This window comes from Neophocaena asiaeorientalis, unplaced genomic scaffold (assembly GCF_003031525.2).
Source record: "Neophocaena asiaeorientalis asiaeorientalis breed wild unplaced genomic scaffold, Neophocaena_asiaeorientalis_V1.1 scaffold59, whole genome shotgun sequence".
Lineage (NCBI taxonomy): Eukaryota > Metazoa > Chordata > Mammalia > Artiodactyla > Phocoenidae > Neophocaena > Neophocaena asiaeorientalis.
The window spans coordinates 865,345-879,122 of NW_020174268.1; the positions used below are offsets into that span (position 1 = coordinate 865,345).

The 13,778-nt window shown below is 40.1% G+C and overlaps 1 protein-coding gene across 1 annotated transcript in view; it reads right to left on the reverse strand.

Moving 5' to 3' along the window:
• EPSTI1 (epithelial stromal interaction 1) overlaps nt 1-13,778 on the reverse strand; it is a 98,770-nt gene that overhangs the window by 36,819 nt on the left and 48,173 nt on the right. The window contains exon 7 of the mRNA XM_024755315.1: nt 4,927-5,020. Coding sequence (XP_024611083.1) covers nt 4,927-5,020 — 94 coding nt within the window. The remainder of the gene's footprint in view (nt 1-4,926; nt 5,021-13,778) is intronic.

A 13,778-nucleotide genomic window follows, 5' to 3' on the forward strand; every position in this document is an offset into this window, starting at 1 on the left:
GGAGGCCTAAGATTTAAATAATAAGAATCCCATAAAGAGAAAATGAAGGGAAATAAATCAAAGAAATAACACAAGAAAATCATCTAAAACTAGAGATAAGTTTCCAGACTTAAAATGAATAAAAATGACCGTCCCACTAAGGCACAATATGAAATTACAGAAAAAAGGAGGTATTAAATTACTTCCAGGGGAAGCACAGAAAAGACCTCATGTAAGAACTCAAATTCAGATGGCCTTGGGTTTCTCAGGAACAAATAACTCAAAGTTAGAACAGCAATGCCTTCAAAACACTAAAGGAAAATTATTTGCAATTTGAAATACTTAACAGAAAATTGCAAGCTAGGTGTGAGGGCTGAATAAAGACAGTTTCAGACGTGCAAGGGCTTGATCATACATCTTCTCTTGGCAAGCTACTAAATAATATGCTCCACCAAAACAAAGAAATAAATTTTAAAAATAGAGAACCAGAAATCAGGGAACCCAACACAGAAAAGCAACAAGAGCAACTCCCCAGATGATGTTACAGCAGTGATTCTCATCCTTAGCTGCAGAGTAGAATTACCTGGGGAGCTTTAAAAGCCTAAAGCCCAGGCCACAATACAGCAGGAGCTCAGGGGGTTCTGACCCAGGCATCAGGGAACTTTAAAGCCGCCCCCCCACCCAGTGATTCCAATGTGCAGATGAGGTTGGGAATCATTCCGTGAAAGGATAGTCCCAGAACCACAGCTGTGTAGGAGGCTTAAAAGAACAACCAGCACAGGTTAAGTCAGGAGGGAGGAGGAAGAGAGGACGGACATTTCCAGAAGGGAAAGAAACCCGAAATTGACAAGTTCTCTGACAGGCACAAAGTGGAAACTTGTGTGGAAATTGTCATCAAGAGGCACTTTGTAGAACAGTCACAGAATCTAAAGGAAGGCCATCAGATGTTCAAAGGAAACTAAGAAAATGCAAAAATAAAATGAAATTTTTTCAAAGTTCTGAAAGGAAAAAAATGTAGAGTATAACTGGCTTGGCAGTGAGAAAATATTTTCAGAGTCATAATAAAGGAAAGCCTTGAAATACTGAATGATTATATGGGGCGAACGGGGGAAAGAAATGAGTAAGATCTAACATTGATTAATCAAGAGACAGCAATATACACGTTAACAGATATTTAGAGCCAAATAACAAAAGACACAGCTAAGGGAATGTGGCAGAATGAATAGTGGCCCCCAAAGATGTCCGCGTCCCAATCCCTGGAAGTTGTCGATGTTATACTTTATATGGCAAAAGGGACTCTGCAGAAATTGAGGATCTGGAGACCAGGATATGGGCCTGTGTGATCCAGGTGGAACCAATATATAATCACAATGGTCATTATGAGAGGAAGGCGAGAAGGTCAATGTGGAGAGAAGGTGAGGTGAGGATGAAACGTCAAGATTAAAGTGATCCACGTGCCAAGGAGCTAAAGAATGGTGGCAGCCCAGAGACGCTGGAAGAGGCAAGGAACTGATTTCCCCTCGAGCCTCCAGAAGGAACCAGCCCTACTGACACCCTGACCTCAGTCCCTTCATCCTCATGTCTGACTTCTGACCTCCAGAACTATGAGAGAATACATGTGTGTTGTTTTAAGCCACTAAATTGGCAAAAAATCATTACAGCAGCAATAGAAAAGTAATACAAGGAGTTTAAAGAATTGAAATGGAGGTAGGATTGAAGGGATGCAAGGGACGTATGCCTTTCAGTGTTGACTTTTTAAAGGTCACGTGACACATGGGTAAAAAATTAAAGCAAACTGCACTGAGTGTTCAGAATAGTGGAAGTGAGAGGACATGGCCAGACAGGCGGGAATTAGAGAGCAGTGCTCCTCAAACATTAAGGTGCACACAGATCACCCGTGGACCGTGTTAAAATGCAGGCTAGGGCTTCCCTGGTGGCGCAGTGGTTGGGAATCTGCCTGCCAATGCAGGGGACATGGGTTCGAGCCCTGGCCTGGGAAGATCCCACATGCCGCGGAGCAACTAGGCCCGTGAGCCACAACTACTGAGCCTGCGCGTCTGGAGCCTGTGCTCCGCAACAAGAGAGGCCGCGACAGTGAGAGGCCCGCGCACCGCGATGAAGAGTGGCCCCCGCTTGCCACAACTAGAGAAAGCCCTCGCACAGAAACGAAGACCCAACACAGCAAAAATAAATAAAAATTGATTAAAAAAAAATTTGGTGAATTTTTGAAAAAAAATGCAGGCTGATTCAGGTCTGGAGCTCCCAGGTGATGCTTATACTGCTGGTCCCTGGAGCACACTTGGAGCAGCAGAGACCTAGACTGCAGGACCGCAGAGAGGTGAGTTGTGGGAGGTAGGGGAGAATGGAGGCACAGGAGGACAGAGGGCAGAGAGGGCTTTGTGCTTAAGCTAAGCCATTTTGACTTGATCCCTGAAGATATAGGGAGCCACTGGGCAGTGGAACAACAGGATGAGGTTTTTTAAAAATTACTAGTCCCTGTAGAAGAGGCAGGGGGAAGCAAACCAGAGACGGGCTGTACATTAATTGTACAACTGGAAACATTCAGTGATCAGGACTGGGGAGGGTATGATGCTGCTGGTACTTCTGCTTCCACACCCACCCCCAGTACAGAGAACTATATCCATCCATGTGTGAGTGGACACTGTAAGTTCTTGTCTGAAGTTCTCCTGTGTGATACCCACAGGAATCTTCTTCTTGTCTTTTTCACTGACATCGTCATATGGCATTTATTAAATTCCCATCTGCCATGGCAGCCCCACATTTAAATAAGTGTAAGAAGAACAATTTTCTCAGGAAAGTTGCATTATATAGTAAAATTTAAATTGTGTTTAAAAACACTTGAGACACTGCGGCTCCTCAGGCCTCACCTAGATGGAGACCATGCAGTGCTCACCTTCTGTGTACTGACCACAGTTAAGGCAAACCGCAGGTGTCTTCTTTTAACTTCGCAGAAGTGTCGTGTACATACTTGATTTTCCTAAAGCATTAAGAAATGGTTCTGCAGTGCATTCTCCGAGGACTTCTATGCATATGGATTAGACAGTATGAGAAGAATACAATATGGGTAAAAAGTCAGTTAAATATATTGAACACCCACAAATTACTAATAGTTTGGTGTCAAAACGGGAGCAGCTATTGAATGCTGTTGGTAAGGAGCCAATACTGCTCCATATTTCCTATTAATAGCTCTGAGGATCTTATGACTAAGGCACTAATCAATCCACAGAAAATGCAGCTCTGGGAGAGATTACTAATGCCTTGGAAGACACTATTAAAATTCCAGGATGATCTTGTTAAATTGAAGAAATGAGCCAAAATCAATAGAGCAAGCACACAGGTGTTTCAACCACAGAATTCAAGAAGCCCTCAAACAGAAATCAAGACCATCCTGCCAGCCAAACACCCAGGTGGTAAAGCTAGCCAACTCCTGCTTTCCCTCCCCTCCCCCATCATGAAAAGGCTATCCAGACAGATGTCATGGAGCGTCTCTACACGGGGTTTAATTCTACTACCTACAGCTTCTCAACTCCTTCCTCCAGCGCCCTGCAATGAGGGGAGAGGGATGATGGATTTGATGTGACTTGTGGAGCCCACACTAGTAAATTTGGACTTTGGAACACCACCTTAGAAGCACGGAAAAAAGAAGAAGCATTTAGAGGTTTGTAGGTAAGAGGAGAATGACTTTTTCCCAAGGAGTGTCCTAATGTCTTCCCGACATTTTTAAATGTGGTCACTAAAGAGAAAAGGCGCTGGGTGGAGAGGAAGATCAGATGTCTCTAACAACCTCTCATTTACCTGCCCATACCCTGAAAAGCTAAGACTTTTTAAAACTTAAACCAATCTTTTCTTTCAACTACAAGGCTTTCCAATGGTCATCCTTAATGACACTACTTCCTTGCCTCCAGTTGGTCAGTCAGTAACCAAGCCCTGCCTCGTTCACCTCCTAAGTGGTTCTCTGACCTGCATTCTCATCTCCATCCTCTCACCCACCACCTTCCTTCAAGTCTTCATCGTTGCTTGCCGAGGCTAATATAGAAGCCTCAGAGACCTCTCTATTACTTCAGACCCATCCTTCACCTGGTTACCAGTGATCCAGCGAAAATGCAAATCTGACCTTGAGGCTTTCCTGTTCAAAACTTTACAGTACCTTCAGTACTGACAGAATGAGGTTCAAGTTTTCCAATGTGGCATATACATGTCTGCGGTGGTGTTCTACCAGAAGCACCATGAGCTTCCTGTGTGGGGCATCTCTGGAACCTCAGTGTCCGGGAGTTGGTGATAGCATCTTGTACCCGGGGTCAGGGATGCTACAAATCCTGCACTACCCAAGACAGCCCACACAATGAACCATCCCAGACTGCCACAAATGAGAAACTCTCCTCATGGCTACTGATTTCTTCTCCAGCCTTCTAGCTTGCCCTTCTAGACTGTGGCTACACAAAACTCATCCCTAACACAGCCATGCTTTTTCTTGCTATTATACCTTAATTCTTGCTTCTAATTTCTGACACCTGGAATGACTCTCTTCTGACTCATCTTTTAAGCTTCAGCTTTCCAACTGCTACATGCTCTGCACTCACCACTCTGCTTTATACCTGGTTCTCTCCTTCACTTGACTAAGGTCCTTCCAGGCAGAAACTGTATGTGCTTGGTAGACCTTATATAAACATAAAAATTTGAGGGATGGATAGATGGACGGATGACTGGGTGAGATCAAAGGTTTTTCAGAGGCTGATGCTCAGTCCATAATGTTGGCAACAAGTACAAGCATTGTTTTACAGCTGAGACAATAGTTGAGGTCAAAGTTTCAGCTCAGATCACCTGCCTTTACTTCCAAAATTCTATGCTGTACAGGTCACTCTCTGGCCTTAATCTTCATCCACTTTACAAAGTGCCAGATGGCACCCTGAATGACGTTCCACTTACCCAAGCTGAAGATTGTGGGTCGCAAACAGCCACTGGACAGGTACCTCTGTGTGGCGACTGTGTGTCAAGTCTTCTCAAGAACTCAGCAGTTTTGCTAGCACAATCCAAATAGGTGTTAGTGCCTTCATCAAAGTAGAACTATCATTATTTATTGTGCCTTTGGGTACTAGCCTAGACTTTTATTGGGGGACGACTAAAAGTGTCCTAGGTAGAACAAAAGGTGAGTTTGCGGACGCGGTAGAGTAGAAAATCAAAACAAAATGCTATTGCAAGGCTGCATTCATAGTTTGAAAAATGTAAAACTAGGTTTGTGGAATATGAACCTATGATTTCATTTTTTTCTGCTTCGTGTACTTTGACATGGAGATAAATGTCCTCTCAGATTCCACAGTATGGGGCCCTAATTTCCTATCTGAACATTTAAAGCATGACACTCAGACTTCACTGTAGGGCTGTGGAATATCCCTCCCCTACAGCACCTCACTCCACACTGGTGTCATATTAGGCCCTTCACCCTCCAGGGCTCTCTCTCCTAGTCATCTCACTGCCCTCGTGCTTTGACTACTCTCAGCACACACAGAGCTGCTGATCCATAACTCTTAACCATTTATGAGTCATGGACCCTTTGGAATTCTGAAAGCAGAAACAGACCCTCTCCCTACACACACACGTACACACACACACACACACCTTTATACTTGGTTTGTACCTTCCACAGAAGGTAAGAAGTGCTGTCAGTTCTGGTCTGTATTTCTGGCATCTCTTTTTAGCTCTAAGAGACTGTGATAGATGGACCTAGACGAATCCTCTGTCTTAATAAGTTACTTTTTCCTTAAAAATCCACCCCATCATCCCAGTTCCTCCCCTCATGTATGTCAGGCACGAATATTGGAATTGTTTCCCAGTCCTTACTGTAACAACTGCCCCATTCTGCTTACCAGTGATGAATTTCTGTTCCTTTGTCCTTTCCCCGTGTAATTTGTGGGATTTTGATCCCATTACTCCAATATTCACAATCAAATAGCTCAGCAAGGCCAGACTTACACTGCACCAGACCCTTGCACCCTGCTTCCCTTCTGCTTCCTTCTTTGTCATCCCTCTGCTTCCCGCTAATACTTTAGGCTGATGCTAAGATCCACTTTATCAAGCATTTAGGGCATGGGCATCAAAGGAGACACAAATGGTCTGGTAAAAATAAATGGTATCCAGTGAGGCGGGGGGGGAATCAAAAAAGGAATAAGAAGTTAAAGAGATGCCAACATCACTTCAAATAATTACTTAGGTAGAACATGGCACTTGAACAAGGTCAGAAGCTTGAGCTGGGAAAGGAAGAGCTGAAAGTTAAGTGACAAACATAACCCTGAGAAACACAAGGCTTCAGCAGCTGAGACAAGCAGGTTTTCCATTTGTCTAGGATTGCTTATCTTGCCCAGAATAGACAAGGAGACTAATGAAGTCGCAGAGGCTGGAAGCTGCCCCATTGTCTGGGGCTTTATGAAGCCATCAGTCAAAAGTGCAAAAAGAAGAGTATTGCCAGAAGTTTGGTTAAGATTTCTGAATATCCTTAGCTGAGAGCAGACCGTGGGAGAAAGCAGTGAAAAAGAAGCACCATGATAATAAGCAAATAAGGAGCTTCAGACCAAGTAGGCTGGCAGCCCTGCATTGTGTTCCAACAGTTGCTTCTTACCTGCCAATGCCAAGCACTAAGCTGGCTGGGTTGCTAACCACCAGGCATGGCCTTTGTGCCAACGATCACTGCCCCACTCATGCCACAATCATAATGACAGGGCCACAGGACTGTCAGAGGCATACAAGTAGGGGCCTGTGAAGAATGGTGGATAACTCCCAAGTGATTAACTATACAAACAAGACAAGTTCCAAGTTACCAGGCTAAATGGCATTTTTCTACTATCAATACTGTAAATTCCACACATTGGCTGAACTGGATTGGAATTCCTGTAGGTAGTTATGGTCGTATTTAATAAAAAAATATATGAACCTCCTTGAGGGGCAAAAGGAGGAAGATCTACTGGACGGGAAATCCAACAAAACTAAGAACCCTGGACTCTAGCACTGAGTCACCTTTTCATGGGGGTTCTTCTGCCACCTACTGAGGGGGGTGATCCTCTCCCACTTTATCACTTTGACCCAGGCATAAATACAGGATCCCTTCCTTTATTCTCCATAGAACAACTGAGGATGGACCACCAATAACAGACTGGTTTTGAAGATTTACTTAACTCATCTTCAACTTATGACACTTGTTCTTAGGGTGATGCCTATGGCTTATCCTAAAATGCCTCTTTAGGGTAGCATCACCTGGGCATAATTCCATTGTAGCAGAGACTGCTAAATATCCATCAAAATGGAAGTTCTCCTCTTCTAGTCATACAACCTGACTACATTTCCTAGCCTCCCTTACTGCTAAGGCTGGCCATGTGGTTGAGTTTTGACTAATGGAATGAGGAAGTGATACACACCACTTCCAGGATGAGCTAATAATAAGTTTCCTACGCATACACCCCCATACATTTTCCTCCTCCTTCTGGCTGTCTGGAATAGAGGCAAACCCCAGCACTAAGTTGGAAGTCGTTTGTGTATTGAAGGTGGTAGCACTGCCAACAGTTTTTGGTGCCTCAATATCTGAGTGGAGGGGGTCTCCTCTCAAACCTGTTCACCCATGTCTTACATGAGAAAAAAAAAATGCTCAACCAACTATTTATTTTGAGGTCTGTTGATCACAGCAATTAGCCAACCCTAGTAATACAACATAAATTTACATATACAAGAGAATTCTCTCTCAATTTAGGTCATCAGTTCCACAAGTAGTACATAAGAAGAGGCCAAGAAGAGCTGAGGAACAGTAGAAGAACAGAATTCTCAAGGATTAAGCTAGGCATCTTAGTTATTTCAGAACCTTAGTCAGGGGAGGAGAATGTGGGAAAGGGGAGGAACCCACCCATCCTTAAACTGTCTTGGTATCAGGTCTAGGAGCCGCCTAGGCCCAGAGTATAAAAACGTGTACTCATTTATCCCAGTAGTTTGAGGACAGGTAGGGGTTTGGAAGGAGAAACTGAGGGTGAGAAAGTCAGGGAAGGAAAGGGATATGGCTGGTTATATTGCAATATGATGGAATATTAATGGAGATTCATCAATCAAAAAGTTTTTGACTTTTTTGAAAGGATAAAATATACGGGAAGGGCCACAGAGAGTGAAATGTGTGTCTGTTGGCTCATTTAAATAGGACAGAAATGCAAAGATAATTCCTACAAGGCTTTTAAAAAAAATAGTTAGAAAAGACAACTAGGGTTTCTAACGTTCATGGAAGAATCAGTTTACATGAAAAACAAACTTTTGGTTACCAAAGGGGAAGCGGGGAGAGGGATAAATTGGGAGTATGGGATTAACAGATGCACAGGACCATATATAAATAAACAGCAAGGATTTTAAAAAAGAATACGCTTAAGAACATTCACTTAGATCTGTAGGACTCCTGCCACTAATCACACCCCAGGGCTACAAGGTGCTACGCACCTTCCTCTACCTGGTTACCCACCAGACACATAAGAACACACTAATAGGGACTTTCCCTGGCGGTCCAGTGGTTAAGACTTTGCCTTCCAATGCAGGGGGTATGGGTTCAATCCTTAGTCAGGGAGCTAAGATCCCACATGCCTTGCGGCCAAAAAATCCAAAACATAAAACAGAAGCAATATTGTAACAAATTCAATAAAGATTTTTTTTAAAAAATAGTCCACATCAAAAAAAAAAAGAACATACTAATAAAAATGTTAAACTACCGATTTTAAAGCTAGTCATAATTTAAAAGGTACCCTCACTGAAAAGATACCAGTGACAGATATCTCCCTGGTTCTTTATATCTTGCTGGGAGTGAATGGGGCAGTTTTTCCTTCTCTCACCTCCTGTCAGCTGACGCACAAATGACAATGACTGCATGGTGCAGACGGTGATATAAATGAGTGAAGTGGGCCTACATGGAGGGAGGGCAACGGGAGCGCGACTCAGTGATATTCACAGTACATACCAGGAACTTACTAACCTAGTATATACTAACCTAGTACAGTGCTTGACACATACCAGGTACATATTGTTGAATAAATGAAAGCACATTTCCTAATGTGAGATATTATCAATACATTTATATTTTTACCAGTGTAATAAATTAAAAAATTGTGTTTCTCTGATTAGTGAAGCTGAATATTTCATTTATTTATATTTCTTCTCTTTTAACTATTTGTTTCAAGCCCTTTACCAATTTTTCTATAGTTGCCTTTTTCTTATTAATTTGTAAGGCTTCTTTGTGAAATTAAGCCTTTGCCCATTATTTTTGAGGCAAATAGTTTCTCCTAGACTATCACTTACTTGTAACGTAGTTCATTACATCATCTATCATAGGTTTTTTTCTGTAGTCAAATCTGTATTTTTTTTCTTATGGCTTCCAAGTTGTGTATATAGCGTAGAAAGGAGTTTTACCACAAAATTATAAAAGCATTCTCCATTACATTCTAATTGTGCTGAATTAGTACAAGTTGTCAAATTATCTGTCCTTTTGACACTGATTGAACAAATACCTTTATCAATAGCTAAAGTCCTAAATACTAAATTCCCATATACCCATGGGTCTATTTGTAGACTCTCTCCCATTCACTAAGTTTATTTATTACAATGCCAATAACACTTTGTTATTACTACCATACCTATGTTGTATACGATACCTGGTACAAGCTTCTCCCTGTCCCTTCAGTTTTTCAGGTTTGTCTATTTTTTTTTAATATTTTCTCTTTAAAAATGTTTTATCAAATTTCACAAAAGGTCCTGTTTAATTTATATATAAATAAGAGTGGAATTATCTTTACAATGTTGATTTTTTTCCCTTCTATAGTAAATAGATGATCTACATTTAATATTTTCATTTTATTTTAGGTATTTTATTTTATGTATAGGTCTATTAGACTTACACTCACCTGTTTTACAGTGTAGATGATTATTGTAAATGAAATTTTTCTTTCAATTATATTTTATAATGAGGTTTTGATGGTGTGTCTGATGGTGCAAAGACAGAAGTGTTTGCATATTGATTTTAGATTCATTCATGATAGTCAAACTATTTGTATTAGTTCTAATAATTTTTTAGTTGATTTCCTTGAGAGGTTTTAGGTGAGCAATCAGAGGCACTTATATCTCTTCCTTTCCAATATTTAAATTCTTTCTTTGTTAGAAATAGAAACTCTAATTTTCTATCTAAAAATCAGTATCAGTGATAAATAGCAAATGCCCTTCTTATCCTGTTCCAGACTTTACTGAGAAAGTTACCTTCTTCTTCTGTTTTCAAACCAACTGGGCCTATTGTCTTTTTTAGGTGAGATCAAACTACATTTTCCCTTCCATTTAGAGTTTTTATTCTATTCAGGTGTCAAGTCTAATAGCATATATTTTCCTAGGAAATAAATGAGGAAATCTGGGTTAAAAAAAATTAACAGAAGTAGGACATAGTATTTCTCTTCTCGAATTTTGGTTATACTTCCTTTCTTATCCTTGGAGTTCTTCCTTATTCCTTACTCAGACAAGTCAAAAGTTTATCTATTTTACGAGAATTTTCCAAATAAACCTAGTTTTTGGTTTAATTTAGTGATGATAAATTTTTCTATTCAACTTCATCACTTTTTCCCCTTTATTTATTCCTCCCTTCTATTTGTATTTATTTTATGGCTATAATCTTATCTTAGTAAAATGCTTAGTTATTTTATCTCCATTTTTTCTAAAAGCTTTTAAACTTCTGCATCTTCTAAATAATTTTGTAGTCACATCCCATGGATTTTAACGTGGAATACTTGAAAATTTATATTCTCTTATTCCAAAGTAATTTGTAATTTCAGTTTTGGTTTCAAAATTTTTTATCCTAATAGTCTCCCCCCATCCTCCCAGGGAACCTGAATCTTTAATTTTTTTATTTTTTAATTGAATAATTAACACACAATATTATATTAGTTTCAGGTATAAAACATAGTGACCTGATATTTTTATACATTATGAAATGATCACTGCATTAAGTCTAGTGTGGTGACAGATGGTAACCTAACAATCCTTTAAAAAGGTAATTAGGAAAAAATTTTTAAGTGGATAGACTTTAAAATTTCTTATTGCTTAATTTCTAATTTTATTACATTTTTCTTAGGAATAGTGGCTTTATAGGATTTGGGGGTATTTTTGGAACTTACTGAGAGTCTTTGACGCCTTAGTCATGGCCAATGGTAGTTAAGTCATATTTGTAAAGAATAGGTATTTTCATAAACTAGGTACAACACTTTGTAACTACGTCTATGTTATCGTGCCAAGTCACTGTTATTCATATCCTCTATTCCTTATGAAGTCTTTTGGTTCACATGATGACCTGTTAATTTCTACGGAGAATAAAAGGAAAATTTGACAAACCCATAATCTATATTACAGACTTCAGCAGTTTTTGTTTCATATATTTCAAATCTATATTGATATTTACAGTTCACGTTATCTTTGGGATTACATATTTTATGTGTATAAAATATTCTTTATCCTGTTGAATGCTTTTCATCTTGCATTCAATTTTGTCTCCTATTAATATTGCTACATCTGCCTTCTTTTACTAGCATTTATGGATATATGTTCCATGCCTTTGTTTTCCAACTCTTTTGTTTTATAGATATCTCTTAGAGTAGCATATAGCTAGATTTTTGCTTTTTTTTTTTTTTTTTTTTTGCAATCCAGGAACTTTTTTTTAAATAAGGAAATTTAGCCTATATACCTTTTTTGTGATTGCTGTCTTGTTGCTTATAAAACTTCCACCCTCTTTTCTGCCTTTTGTTGTAATTATCAATTTTTCATTTGATTTTTTTCTTCTTACGTTTTTGTTATATATCCTATTTGTACATACAATACAATTAAACATATAATAAACACATAATTACTTATTTTTTTCTATCAATATCTGGAATTCACTAGCATTCACTCGTGCAAAAACAATAATAATTGTTTTACTTGCTATCCTTCTCTCTCCCTTGTGCCTCTTCCATAGCACTGAAATCCTCCATGATTTTAATTTCATCATGTTGATTCTTAATAATAAAAAGGAAAAAGAAAAAAGCTAATCATATATTTGGCTATAAATGTCATTGTCTTCTTTATTCATAATTGTTCTGACAACTTACATCTTCCTCTTTCTTGGAGTCCTTATTTGTTTGACCAGAGTTTATTTTCTGGCAGTTTTTTTCAGTAAAGATCTTAGAACTCACACAAAAGTGATAAAGTTGGCTGGCTGTGCAGGCAGCTTGTCTCCAGGATGGCGGTGGGGGGGGGGCACATATTCCCCCAGGTATAGTACATTTACCAGGAGCACTTTCCAGGCCCCAGGGTCTTCTCGTGTGTCCAAAAGTTCTTAGGCTCTACCCTTGGAGATAAAGGCCGGAGTCAGCTGGTCCCTCTCTCTTACTTCTTCCTCTGCTATCCTTGTTTGGAGTTCCTTTATACTCTACCTTCTCCCTCCAAGCACTATGCTAGATTTCTTACATGGGTTATATTGATTAATCTTCAAGTTCGCAAATATTAGCCCCACCCCATGCTATATATGAGGAAACCTAGGCTCAATGTTAGGAGAGAGGTTAAAGTTTGAGACCAGGCAGGCAGTCTGATCCTAGATCTACCCTCCCAAGAGGAGCACTGATGGTACCAGGTTCCAGTGATGAGATACTTAAGTGAAACTATTTTGTAAATAAGGCACCAGTCAACTTTTATCTTTAACCAACTATTAACTACATCCTGAAAAAGACAGAAGCTGTTCCTGACATCCAGGAGCTGCCCTGGCATTCACAGCTAAGCCTTGGTGTTCTCCTATTGAAAGTAATTTCATACAATATCAGTATCAGAGGAGGTCACTTTATGATGGCGATGAATCATGAAAAAAAAGACCACTCCATGATATGTCTGAACAAAGAAAGATACATGAATCTTGTCTAAACCACAAAAGTGACCAAACACCCCAAAATTTTGGCTAATAGGAGTGACTACTGCTTATTTATCAAGTACAGTATTAATTAATTAAAAGTATCTTCCCTCCTTTTAAATAAGATTAAGATACCTGATACCTACTTTGCTCTACATCTGAAACTAACACAACATTGTTAATCAACTGTACTTCAATATTAAAAAAAGTTAAAAAAAAAAAGAGGTCTTCCCTGGTGGCGCAGTGGTTGAGAGTCCGCCTGCCGATGCAGGGGACACGGGTTCGTGCCTCGGTCTGGGAAGATCCCACATGCCGTGGAGCGGCTGGGCCCGTGAGCCGTGGCCGCTGAGCCTGCACGTCTGGAGCCTGTGCTCCGCAACGGGAGAGGCCACAACGGTGAGAGGCCCGCGTACCGAAAAAAAAAAAAAAGATACCTGATACCTAATCACTATTACCCCTGCTTCCTGATAACAGCCAACCCAGAACAAAACCCTGCTTCCTCAAACCCTCTCCCGAAATCAACCCGACAGAGGCCCAAACCCAATCAGTCCTTTCTGACATCTTACTAAGGCGGCTCACAATTCCCCCATCGTGCGGCTAGAGAATTTGGAATTTACTTCATAAGCAATGGGAAGTAATCAAGGCTTTTGGAATAGGATAGTGACATGACAAAAGCTGTGCTGTAGAAAATGAAATCTGACAAACATATAAGACAATCGAGAAAAGAGACCGTTGGCAAAGAGAGCTAAGAAAGCCATTCCAGTAACTCAGAGGATGACTAGGAGACAGAAGCCATAATGCAAGTGGCATGTGATAAATACCTATATGAAGGTGGTGGCAGTGGGTATGAAAATGA